This window comes from Dermacentor andersoni, chromosome 2, assembly GCF_023375885.2.
Source record: "Dermacentor andersoni chromosome 2, qqDerAnde1_hic_scaffold, whole genome shotgun sequence".
NCBI classification, from domain to species: Eukaryota; Metazoa; Arthropoda; class Arachnida; order Ixodida; family Ixodidae; genus Dermacentor; species Dermacentor andersoni.
The window spans coordinates 182,356,321-182,368,433 of record NC_092815.1 but is presented as its reverse complement, the minus strand read 5'-3'; the positions used below and the strand labels follow the sequence as shown (position 1 = coordinate 182,368,433).

Genomic DNA, 12,113 nt, shown 5'->3' with positions numbered 1-12,113 from the left:
GCTGTCGGTATTTTGTTTCCGTGGGCTGCCATTCTCCAGTTTCCGAGAAATAATTTTGTAAAGAATGTAATACCTGGTGTGGGCAACTTTAGTAATATAATCGTGCGGCAATGTAACTGGCATACACCGCATGTCATTTAAGCCAGGCATGGCATAGCATAAATATACCTCAATTTATACGGGACCTCATGGGGACGATGAGTGCGAAAATTTTGTTGGAGTGTCTATACAGTTAATGTCACAATAAAAAGTTCATTCTACTTAATGATACTGATTAAACAGCAAAAAGTACGTTAAGTGCACGGCTATATACACTTGTATAAGAAAATCTTGCTTATTTAACCTCCTATTGAAAGAAGTTGCGCTTTGGCTAGTTGATTGATACTTGGCGAAGCCTTCCATTTTAGCGCAAGTAAAACACTGCAGACACAAAGGCGACAAGACGGGACAGCACAGGTGCTTAAGTTCTGTCGAGGTATCATTTGAAAAAAAAAATCCCGGTAGCATCCGTTACTGACGCTCTGTGTATAACTTAACACCGTAGGCGTAATAGGCTATATTACTGTCCTAATTAACCTGTATCGAATGTGCACTGAAGTGATTGCTGTACGTAATCTCAGTGAAGTATTGCGCAGCCCAGTGTTAAGGGGAACAAAGAAGTGTTAAGCTCGCGCATGGGAGCACAAGCGTTTCATCATCATCATCAGCCTGGTTATGCCCACTGCAGGGAAAAGGCCTCTCCCATACTTCTCCAACTACCCCGGTTATGTACTAATTGTGGCCATGTTGTCCCTGCAAACTTCTTAATCTCATCCGCCCACCTAACTTTCTGCCGCCCTCTGCTACGCTTCCCTTCCCTTGGAATCCATTCTGTAACTCTTAATGACCATCAGTTATCTTCCCTCCTCATTACGTGGCCTGCCCATGCCCATTTCTTTTTCTTGATTTCAACTAAGATATCATTACCTCGCGTTTGTTCCCTCACCCAATCTGCTCTTTTCTTATCCCTTAACGTTACACCCATCATTCTTCTTTCCATAGCTCGTTGCGTCGTCCTCAATTTAAGTAGAACCCTTCTCGTAAGCCTCCAGGTTTCTGCCCCGCACGTGAGTACTGGTAAGACACAGCTGTGTTGGGGTCTCGGTGCTGACGCCTGTTATTGCCAATGGGTCGCAAGCCCCAAGGGTAGCGTTGGCCTGGCGGCCTGGGGCACTGGAAGCATCCGAAGGTCCCGGCAAAGCATGAGAAGACTGGTAACAGAACAACTTGTTTATTCTAACATAGCAAAAGAGCGGCCGGTCAGGTCGACCGAAGTGGAGAGACGGGAGAGCACGTAACTCAACAGTACAAATCGGAGCCTCTCTCCTGGCGTCCGGGGGCAGCTGCTCTTATACTCTCGGCGTCGCGGGCCAGAAGGAAGGTCACGGGATGAGCCCACGCGACGGCGGAGCATGAGCCCACGACGGCGCGCACGGTCGAGCCAAGAGACATGGTGAACCGAGTGTAGTGACGCATCGCCAACCCGCCGACGGACAGACCTGCTGGCTCCTCACTTGGGGAGCTCCGCTCCCCGGCTGCCGCGCTTTGACAAGCGTGGGCACACACACACACACGCACATACGAAGACACGTGGCACTGAAACACGCCTGGACACGCTTGGCGGGGAGGCGTTGCGGCGGCGTCGAACGGGCCAAAATGTCTGCCGCTTTGAGCGAAGCCTCGGCGTCCGTTGCATCCGCGCCGGCATTACCGCGCGTTGTAGGCGAAACGTAACAGACCGCCCCGCCGGGGGAAGGAGATCCCGATGGTCAGGGGACTGCATCCGCTGTCCGGAGGGATGTCGCTCGATGATGCTCATAACCGAAGTCGGGCGTCCTTTGGCATTTCTTGAGCGCAGCGCACAGAGAAGGCCTCGTTCTCACGTTCACGTTCACACAGGACACTGCAAAGTGACTTCGGGAGAGTTGACATTTTTGTTCTCGTTTCCGGCAAGCGTTAGAACTACGCCGAAAGTCAACCGCTCAGTCAGCAAGCACGGCACAACCCTCACTAAGCCCTGCCAGGCTCTTTCCCCTTTTATACTGCTGCCTAGTTCCTTACAGTAGTTTAGCAGCACTCAGAACGCGTCCACAAATCGGAAAATTGCACTAGAAAGCACATCATCACTTTGAAACACTACACGAAAGCAATAGGTTAAAAATCCTGCCTCAGGAAGAAAAACATCAGTAACAAGCAATTTTGAGGCTGATTCCCACGTTAGGGGCTTCGACTTAAGCCATCGGCGTTACCGTTGAGACTCCCCTTTTTGTAACGCACCTCAAAGGAATATTGTTGCAAAGCGAGGCTCCACCGCAGGAGGCGGCCATTTTTGGGAGAGATGGTCTGCAGCCATTGGAGAGGGCAGTGATCCGTTTCAATGATAAACCTCGAGCCAGCTAGGTAACATGACAATTTCTGAACGGCCCACACGATACACGCACACTCTTTCTCGGTGGCGCTATACGCCTGCTCACGACTCGTCAGCTTACGACTAGCATACAGGACGGGGTGTTCTACTTCTCCATTTTCCCGTTGGCACAGTACAACGCCCATGCCTCGCTCACTAGCATCACACTGAACAACGAACCCTTTTGAGTAGTCGGGCGATCGTAGCACAGGCTGGCTTGTTAGGGCGCTCTTTAGGGCGCTAAAAGCTCTTTCCTTTGTCTCATCCCAGACGACTGTTTGCGGCTCTGTCTTTTTTAGAGCATCCGTCAAGGGAGCCGCGATATCAGAGTACCTGGGGATGTACCTCTGATAGTAGCCGGCGACACCTAAGAACGACCGAATATCGGTCTTCGTGCGCGGTTGCGGGAAGTCTCGCACAGCGGCCACCTTTATTTCAGAGGGGCGGCGACGACCCCGACCAATCACGTGTCCGAGGTAGACAACCTCGGCCTGTGCTAACTGGCACTTGGGAGCCTTGACTGTCAAGCCCGCATCGCGCAGGCGGGTTAGCACTGCCCGCAAGTGCGCCATATGCTCAGGCCAGGATGCGGAGAATATCGCTACGTCGTCTAGATACGGTAAAGCGAATTCTTGCTGTCCCCGCAACACTTTATCCATGAGGCTTGAAAAGCAGTATGGCGCGTTCTTCAAACCAAAACTCAAAACTTTAGGACGGAATGTCCCCATTGGTGAAATGAACGCCGCATACCTACTAGCCTCTTCTGTAAGTGGAACCTGCCAATAACCCCTGACAAGATCTAGGGTGGAAATAAACTGAGCGCTACTCACTCTCTCAAGGCGCTCCTCGATGTTAGGGATCGGATAAATTTGATCCTTAGTGATGGAATTAAGCCTGCGGTAGTCGACGCAAGGACGAGGTTCCTTGCCCGGTACCTCAACTAAAATCAAAGGGGAGGTATAATCACTCTCACCCGCTTCAATAACACCGAGCTGTAGCATTTTCTTTACCTCAGCCTCCATAATATCGCTCTGGCGGGGTGACACCCGGTACGCCTTGGATCGTACTGGCTCTGGGGAGGTAAGTTCTATGTCATGAGTAAGGACAGAAGTCCTACCAGGCCTCTCAGAGAACAGACCTTGAAACTCTTGTAAGAGCTGAGGTAGTTCGGTTTTCTGCTCAGGCGACAGCGATGCTTTACTTATTAAGTCACTAATGACTTGATCGGTGTCTTTCCTGTTCGTCACTGAGCCTAGTCCCGGAAGCTCGACCGGAAGCTCTTCGGGAACGTTTACCATCATGCACACCACTGCTTCCCGTTGCTTATAGGGTTTGAGCAGATTACAGTGGTAAACTTGCTGTGCTTTCCGCTTTCCTGGCAGACTCACCACGTAGTTAACGTCCGACAGTTTTTGAACAATCCGTGCTGGGCCCTCCCACTGCACGTCGAGTTTGTTCTTTAGCGATGTGCGCAATATCATGACCTCATCGCCCACCTCAAAACGACGGGCCCTGGCTGTCCGATCATAATAAACCTTGGCCCTCTGCTGGGCCTTTGCCATTGCTTCACCTGACAACTCCTGTGCCCTTCTTAAGCGTTCGAGGAGCTTAAGCACGTACTCTACCACGACTGGGTCGTCGCCCCTGCCTTCCCATGATTCTCGAAGCATGCGAAGCGGAGATCGCAGCGAGCTACCGTACACCAGCTCAGCTGGCGAAAACCCCGTAGCCGCATGCGGCGCGGTCCTTAATGCAAACATCACTCCAGGCAGACACAGCTCCCAGTCAGTTTGATGTTCAAAACACAATGCTCTCAACACGCGCTTCATGACGGAGTGGAGCTTCTCAACGGAATTCGACTGGGGGTGGTGCACTGAGCTGTGTAACAGCTTTACCCCGCACCTTTCGAGAAAGGCTGTCGTCAAAGCGCTAGTAAACACTGTACCCTGATCTGACTGGATTTCTGCAGGAAAACCAACTCGCGCAAATATGGACAGTAGTGCATTGACTATCTCAACTGAGCTGAGTGTTTTAAGCGGCACTGCTTCAGGGAACTTTGTCGCTGGGCAGATCACAGTCAAAATGTGTCGGTACCCCGTGGCTGTTACCGGCAGAGGTCCCACAGTATCAATAACGAGCCGTCTAAAAGGCTCCGTAATGATAGGTACCAACTTCAACGGCGCCCTCGATTTGTCGCCTGGCTTGCCCACCCGCTGACAGGTGTCGCATGTCTTCACAAAGTGGTCTGCGTCCCGAAAACACCCTGGCCAATAGTACTCTTGCAAGAGACGGTCCTTAGTTTTCTTAACTCCTAGGTGTCCGGACCACGAACCCCCATGCGACAAGCGCAACAGATCCTGACGATAGCATTGAGGCACGATCAGCTGATCGAACTCCAATCCCCTGCGGTCTAGATACTTCCGGTACAGGACCCCACCTCTTTCCACAAAGCGAGCATTTTTCTTGGCGATACCTTCCTTTACAATGCAGCGTATGTTTTCTAGGCTGCCATCCTTCTTTTGCTCGGTTATCAAAGCCGACCGGCTGACTTTTAGCAACCTGTTTAGTCCGTCTGACGTAGGCGCGATGAGCAAATCTGGAGACAGCTCTTCTAACCTTCCCGTGTCGGGATTTTCCTCTCCAGTATCTGGTGCCTTTAACGCTACAGGCTCAATTTTATTCAGTTCGGGCGTGCTCTGAATACCAGCTTGCTGCGCCTCTGACCCTTTCTCATCGTTCAACAACGTCGGCCCCGCAACTACCGCCTTTGCAGCGAGCTCCCGAACCTTCGATCTGGTTAAGGCCTGAACGCTAGCCTCACCAAACAAAAGCCCCTTCTCGCGCAGGAGGTGATCGGACCTGTTCGAAAATAAGTACGGGTACTGGGGGGGCAGCATAGATGACACTGCGGCCTCCGTCTCAAGTGCTCCGAAAGGTCCTTCAATAAGCACTTTTGCTACCGGCAGACACACGCTATGAGCTTCCACTGCTTGCTTGATCCATGCGCACTCGCCCGTGAACATATCGGGTTCTACGTAAGAGGGGTGAACTACATCCATTGTAGCTGCGGAATCGCGAAGCACTCGGCACTCTTTCCCGTTCACGAGGAGGTCTCGCATGTAAGGCTCGAGAAGCTTCATGTTCTCGTCAGTGCTGCATAAAGTAAAAAACACGACTTTTGTTTTTGTTTCTGGACACTGCGCCGAAAAGTGACCCGGCTTCTGGCACGTATAACAAACGCGCGCTTGCCTCGTCTCGAACCGCTTTCTGCGTTCGGCTTCGGTTGCCGCCGTCTCCTTACGTTCGGTCGGACTGCTTTCACTCGCATCCGCACTACGTGTATCCCCCTTTGCTCTCATGGGTGTGAACTTCGGCCTCTCAAACTTGGAGCCAAATTCACCCTTTTGACCGTCCTTAGCACCGCGAGCCCGACGCGTCACAAACTCCTCGGCTAGCTCAGCGGCTCGAGCCACCGTACTAACGTCTGGCCTATCCAAGACCCAGTACCGCACGTTCTCAGGTAACCGACTATAAAACTGTTCTAGCCCGAAACACTGCAGAACTTTCTCGTGGTCACCAAACGCTTTCTCTTCTTTGAGCCACTCCTGCATGTTTGACATAAGCCTGTACGCAAACTCTGTATATGACTCACTTCTGCCTTTCTCGTTTTCCCGAAACTTCCGACGGAACGCCTCCGCTGACAGCCGGTACTTTTTTAGCAGACTCGATTTCACTTTGTCGAAATCCTCTGCCTCCTCTCTCTCCAAGCGAGCGACTACGTCGGCCGCCTCGCCGGGTAGCAAAGTGAGCAAGCGCTGTGGCCACGTTTCCCGAGAGAACCCCTGCTTCTCGCACGTTCGCTCAAAGTTAACCAGGAACAAACCAATGTCCTCTCCAAGCTTAAACGGCCGCATCAGGTCAGTCATTTTGAACAATACTCGTTCTCCTGCACCGTGTGCCTGACTTCCATTACGAGCGCGTTCTATCTCTAACTCGAGACGCTTCATTTCCAAAGCGTGTTCGCGCTCTTCTTTTTCTTTCTGTTCTTTTCGTTCACGCTCATCTTTCTCTTTCTGTTCTTTAAGTTCGCGCTCCTGTTTCTCTTTTTGCTCTTTAAGTTCGCGCTCCTGTCTTTTTGCCGTCTCCCTCTCCTCAATGGTCTCAAGGCATTCCGACAGCTCGTCATCCTCAGCTTCTAGCTCAAGAATAGCCCTTAGCAGTTCTGGTTTTCTGAGTTTGTCTGAGACATCCAGACCCAACTCTCTTGCAAGCTCCAGCAATTTCGGTTTGCGCAACGACTTCAAATCCATGGCTGCTCTGAATGCTGCTTTCTCTACTGCCTACTATTGTCTTGCCGCAAACTAACCCGGCAGCAACGACAACCACAATTACCAGCTCTGTTTCTGACACTAACAAAAGCCTGGCAAAACTCAGAAGAAGAATGTCCCGCACTCACCAAACCTCGCAGCCAAGACTTCAGCGCAGTCGTTCCGCTGCAGGCAACCAGTCATCACACAGGGCTCGTTGCGCTGCTCCCGGATGGTCGTTGTGCTGCTCAGCATACATTCAACCGCATCTCTTCGCTGCTGGCCTCCGTTGTCGCGATCTCACCGCTGGCAACCAGTTGTTGGGGTCTCGGTGCTGACGCCCGTTATTGCCAATGGGTCGCAAGCCCCAAGGGTAGCGTTGGCCTGGCGGCCTGGGGCACTGGAAGCATCCGAAGGTCCCGGCAAAGCATGAGAAGACTGGTAACAGAACAACTTGTTTATTCTAACATAGCAAAAGAGCGGCCGGTCAGGTCGACCGAAGTGGTGAGACGGGAGAGCACGTAACTCAACAGTACAAATCGGAGCCTCTCTCCTGGCGTCCGGGGGCAGCTGCTCTTATACTCTCGGCGTCGCGGGCCAGAAGGAAGGTCACGGGATGAGCCCACGCGACGGCGGAGCATGAGCCCACGACGGCGCGCACGGTCGAGCCAAGAGACATGGTGAACCGAGTGTAGTGACGCATCGCCAACCCGCCGACGGACAGACCTGCTGGCTCCTCACTTGGGGAGCTCCGCTCCCCGGCTGCCGCGCTTTGACAAGCGTGGGCACACACACACACACGCACATACGAAGACACGTGGCACTGAAACACGCCTGGACACGCTCAACAGGCGTTGCGGCGGCGTCGAACGGGCCAAAATGTCTGCCGCTTTGAGCGAAGCCTCGGCGTCCGTTGCATCCGCGCCGGCATTACCGCGCGTTGTAGGCGAAACGTAACAGCTGTTATAAACTTTTCTCTTGAGGGATAATGGCAACCGGCTGTTCATGATCTGAGAATGCCTGCCGAACGCACCCCAGCCCATTCTTATTCTTCTGATTATTTCAGTCTCATGATCCGGATCCGCGGTCACTACCTGTCCTAAGTAGATGTATTCCCTTACCACTTCCAGTGCCTCACTACCTATCGTAACCTGCTGTTCTCTTCCGAGACTGTTGAACATTACTTTAGTTTTCTGCAGATTAATTTTTAGACCCACTCTTCTGCTTTGCCTCTCCAGGTCAGTGAGCATGCATTGCAGTTGGTCCCCTGAGTTACTAAGCAAGGCAATATCATCAGCGAATCGCAAGTTACTAAGGTATTCTCCATTAACTCTTATCCCCAATTCTCCCCAATCCAGGTTTACAGCCACATGCGTTTGCCCTCTCGCAAATGAACAGTCGCTTGGTCTTGCAGTAGATAAGTTATTGGCCCAAGCAAGTGCCTGGGCCAATAGCTTACTTGCTGCTACGCTCACCTGCGGTGGGCGTAGTAGCCGTCACTATAGAGCGCCAGCAAAGGGAGAGAGCGCCACAAGAGCTCGTTTCCTGCGCCAGTGAGAATCAGTGTACGTCATCGAACTCTAAGGAGGGAAAAAGAAGCAGTTCCCGGCAACTTCGGCGTGAGATGTTTCCCAAATCGTCCATGCAGCTGAAGTCGTGGTGACTGCCGAGGACACAGAGCCCCTGTACGTGAACCCCTCCATGATGGCGTGCTACGGAATCCATCTCAACCCGGAGTGGTGGCAACTCATTGGCAAAGACATGTGGACGGTGAGAACAACTTTACTTCACGCAAAAGGGCCGCATCACTGATGCTTGCAGGTGCGCCTCATGTATGGTGGCAAAACAGGAAATAATGGCAATTAAACAGCTGAAACGCAGTTTTCATTCGGTTAGGTATTGGTGTTACACTGGCGCGTGGCACGGCGTGTTGGCATACCGAACAGTTGAGCCAGCGTGGTTTCCATTTGTTGGCGCCGTTTTGTGCCCAAGCGATCGGCACTTCGCCACCAAAGCTTACTTTGGCGCAAAGTTACGGCCTTGCTTTGTATTCATTACGTGCGAGAGATTACCGTGACACCACGGCCGCCAAAAGCTACGCTTGCATAAGTGACACGTGTGGGATCACACGTGTCACTTATGCAATTATGCAAGTGTAGCTTTTTTACAGTAGCTTAAGGCAATTTGGAAAACATGTAGCATGCGCTAAAAGTACGCCAAAAGCTTATAATTAACAAAACTGGTATACTGAGGCAAGTTCATCTTGTTGGATATTTTTTCTGTTGAACTTCAGCCGAGCTTGCGAAACAATAATTTTCGTAAGCGCTGATACGGTAATCATGACGAAATGGCACCTACGACTGTTCTAAATGAGGAACACGTATATGGTTCACAAGAACGAACAGTTGTAGCGAAGTTTTATTTTTCTAGATACATTCACCTCGCACTCTGAGCCTGGAATGTCGACGCGATCACGAGCTTCCTCTGTTCGCTCGTTCCTACGAACCAACAGTTGTACCGTAAGTTTGTTAGTTTTTTCTAAATATTTCCCTAAGCATTCTGAGCCGGGAGTGTTGGCTCGAAGGCGCGCCAAAGAACGATGCAACTTGTTGCGCATTGCACGCCGACATCAAATCGAAAAGGAGATGCTTTCAGAGTGCACTCAGTAATTGTGAAACGAGTAAACCACGTCGCAATGAGCTACGTTACCGTGGCGCTTCTGTATTATGCAAGTGAAACTTGTTTCAGTAGCCTTAGGCCACTTGGAAAACGCGTGGCTCAGGGGCATTTTCATCTGAGAGTGAGAAATCAGCCGCGTTGAGGACATCATCATTTCGGGACAAATAGGTGGAAACGTCAGGCTTGCGATAAGAACAAATGCTTACACGACGTAATATCTTACCAAACACAAATGTATCGGTTCGAGCTAATGATCACTACTGCATTTTCAGACACCACCAGATGCCATCAACGCTTGGTACCTTCTGGGCGAGGCGGAAAAGCAGTTCGCAAATATGTAAGTGATATAGTGAGTTGCTATTGGAGTTACGCCAATCCGTTTAACTGCAATGGCGCTTTCTGCTTCACCCCGTTCTCTCAAAATATTTCCTGGGCAACTCCAGGATAAGCGTTGTACTTCTTGAGAATTAGGAATGCGTGCCAGAGGGCGAGATGCAATTATCGAAAATAACGATGCAGACGTTTTTTTCTCTCTCACGCGTGCAACCCAGCTTAACTTATTGAACGCGCTTTACTGAAGTGTAAATCCTCTGAGAAATGAAAAAAAAAGCTAGGACGGAGCGTTAGCACACGCTGCCAATATTTCAGAGCCAACTCTCCGTGAACGCACCATCGCCGCCTCTTCTCTTTTTCCGTTTCCCCATAAATGTCGGCCTAACAAGTGGCCATGCGCTCGCAGAGCGCTCCCGATAGGTTTCCTTCGTGTGCTTCGATAACGAGCCTGGGCACCTTTTCTTCCGCTATGCTCGGACGAGTTCAGTCGCTTCTTGCAACGCGTGCGCTTATCTTCGCCTCATAACGTGTGTGGCAGCAGCGCGCTGCCATCGGCGGCTGTGGTCTTTTAGGAAGAGTGCGCGCTGAGATAGCCGAGAAAGACGGTGCGACACGTTATCATCGTGACGTGGTGAGGGGTTGGGCCGAGTTTTTTCGCATTTGGCTGTATCGCGTCAAGCTTCGTACTAATCTTTCTTTATTTTTTTGTCCATGTGTATATCTCTAGTCCCCAAGCAGACGAGGCAAGCAACAGAGACCGAACATGCCCTATAGTGTCGCCTAATATCGCCACGTAAAAATTTAACGCGTAAAAACTTCGGTACTAGGCTGTCGAATTAGTGGAGCTCTGACAACTACACCAACTGACACCTGTCACCACTTCGATACGAAGAGGCAGATTCTGAATATCCTGGCTACCTAGATTTTGTTTCCCTCACACAACTGCTAGCTGGCTCACGCGAACAAAAAGGTTTAAATTGCGCACTTTGGTTAAACATCTCGTCACAAGATGAGCATACCTGCTACATATGTGTAGCAAGTATATAACTGTTATGTGTGTAACTGTTATGTGCCGGCATATGTGTAATGGCTATAGCGTATATGGTAAGCTAAAGATTTACTACCGTGTCCCACACAGTATCAGCGTAAAATCATCTCGTCTCTCCCGTTTGCTCGTGCCTTGAAGGCACCGACAAATCATATTTACGGTGCTCATTTTCTTTTGAACGCAGCAGGAAGCTTACCGGTCAGAATGTCAAATACTACGGTGATAACAAGGATACCGTCGTAAAACATGTTTAATCGGACTTTTTTCCACCGGAAATAGCGGTCACGTTGATGCATCCATGTGCTTGAAACGGCGAGGGGTAAATACGATAGCGGTTGTACGCCGAAACGGTCGGGAAGCAGACAAATACGGCCCTGCCTGTTAGAAATACACGTTATTTATCAATAATAGCCGGGTGCTTTCCTGGTTTCCCCTTTTAGTGAAACTATGCTTTTTTTCTTCGTCCTTCCTTACCCAAGGCAAGCCAAGATTTATAACGTCAAACTACGTCTTTACTACAGTGGACTATATTTTTTACACGTCGCGCGCAGTTCAATGCGTTGCCGTTCTTACGCAGGTCGTCTCTTGAAAACATCAGAGGGGGGGGAGCGAAAATATTGTGAGCTTGAATGCGTCGTCAACGTGATGTGCGCCGTCATGCAATGAGGGACGCCACGGCTCCGCTGTTTCACTCGTTCCCGCGAAGGTAGCGACACTTGCGAGCAATAACATTGATTGGACCATAATGTACATAAAATAAAGCCCAAATGCCTGCAAAATACAGAGATTGCAACTATAAACAAGACGTATGATGAACTCAACATCAATCGACTTAGATACAGCTGACACTAAAAGCTGCGGCCGCGTACATAGTGGAAATTCATGCCGATGTAGCATCAAATTTATGGCGCAAGGCGTCGTGACGTGTCATGTCTCGCGACTTTCTACGCCAATTGAAAGTTATAACTCCTGCTTAGCAACAAACAGCGTGCTCGATTATATCGCTGTAACTCGTGGCATTTTTTATTCCAACCAATATTTCGGGACACTTTCCATGCGTTTGTCAGTGTCTTCAACTTTTTCTACAGTACGCTCAGTGTAAGGACCGGCAAAAATGTTGATACTCGATAACTATGCGACTTGAAAATGATGCTGATGGGGAGGCAAGATCAATCGAAAATACAGACACACACCGGTTTTGCCATTGTTTTTGTCCTGTCAAACCTCGTTCTGTCGCACAAGAATACAAAAGTATTCATTAGTAACGGCTTTACAATAACACATGATTTTACATGGGATT

General features: G+C 50.3%; 1 protein-coding gene across 1 annotated transcript in view; it reads left to right on the top strand.

Annotated features, from left to right (window-relative positions):
• LOC126540851 (uncharacterized) overlaps nt 1–12,113 on the top strand; it is a 105,056-nt gene that overhangs the window by 38,115 nt on the left and 54,828 nt on the right. Inside the window, exons 7-8 of the mRNA XM_055076418.2 lie at nt 8,402–8,523; nt 9,705–9,769. Coding sequence (XP_054932393.2) covers nt 8,402–8,523; nt 9,705–9,769 — 187 coding nt within the window. The remainder of the gene's footprint in view (nt 1–8,401; nt 8,524–9,704; nt 9,770–12,113) is intronic.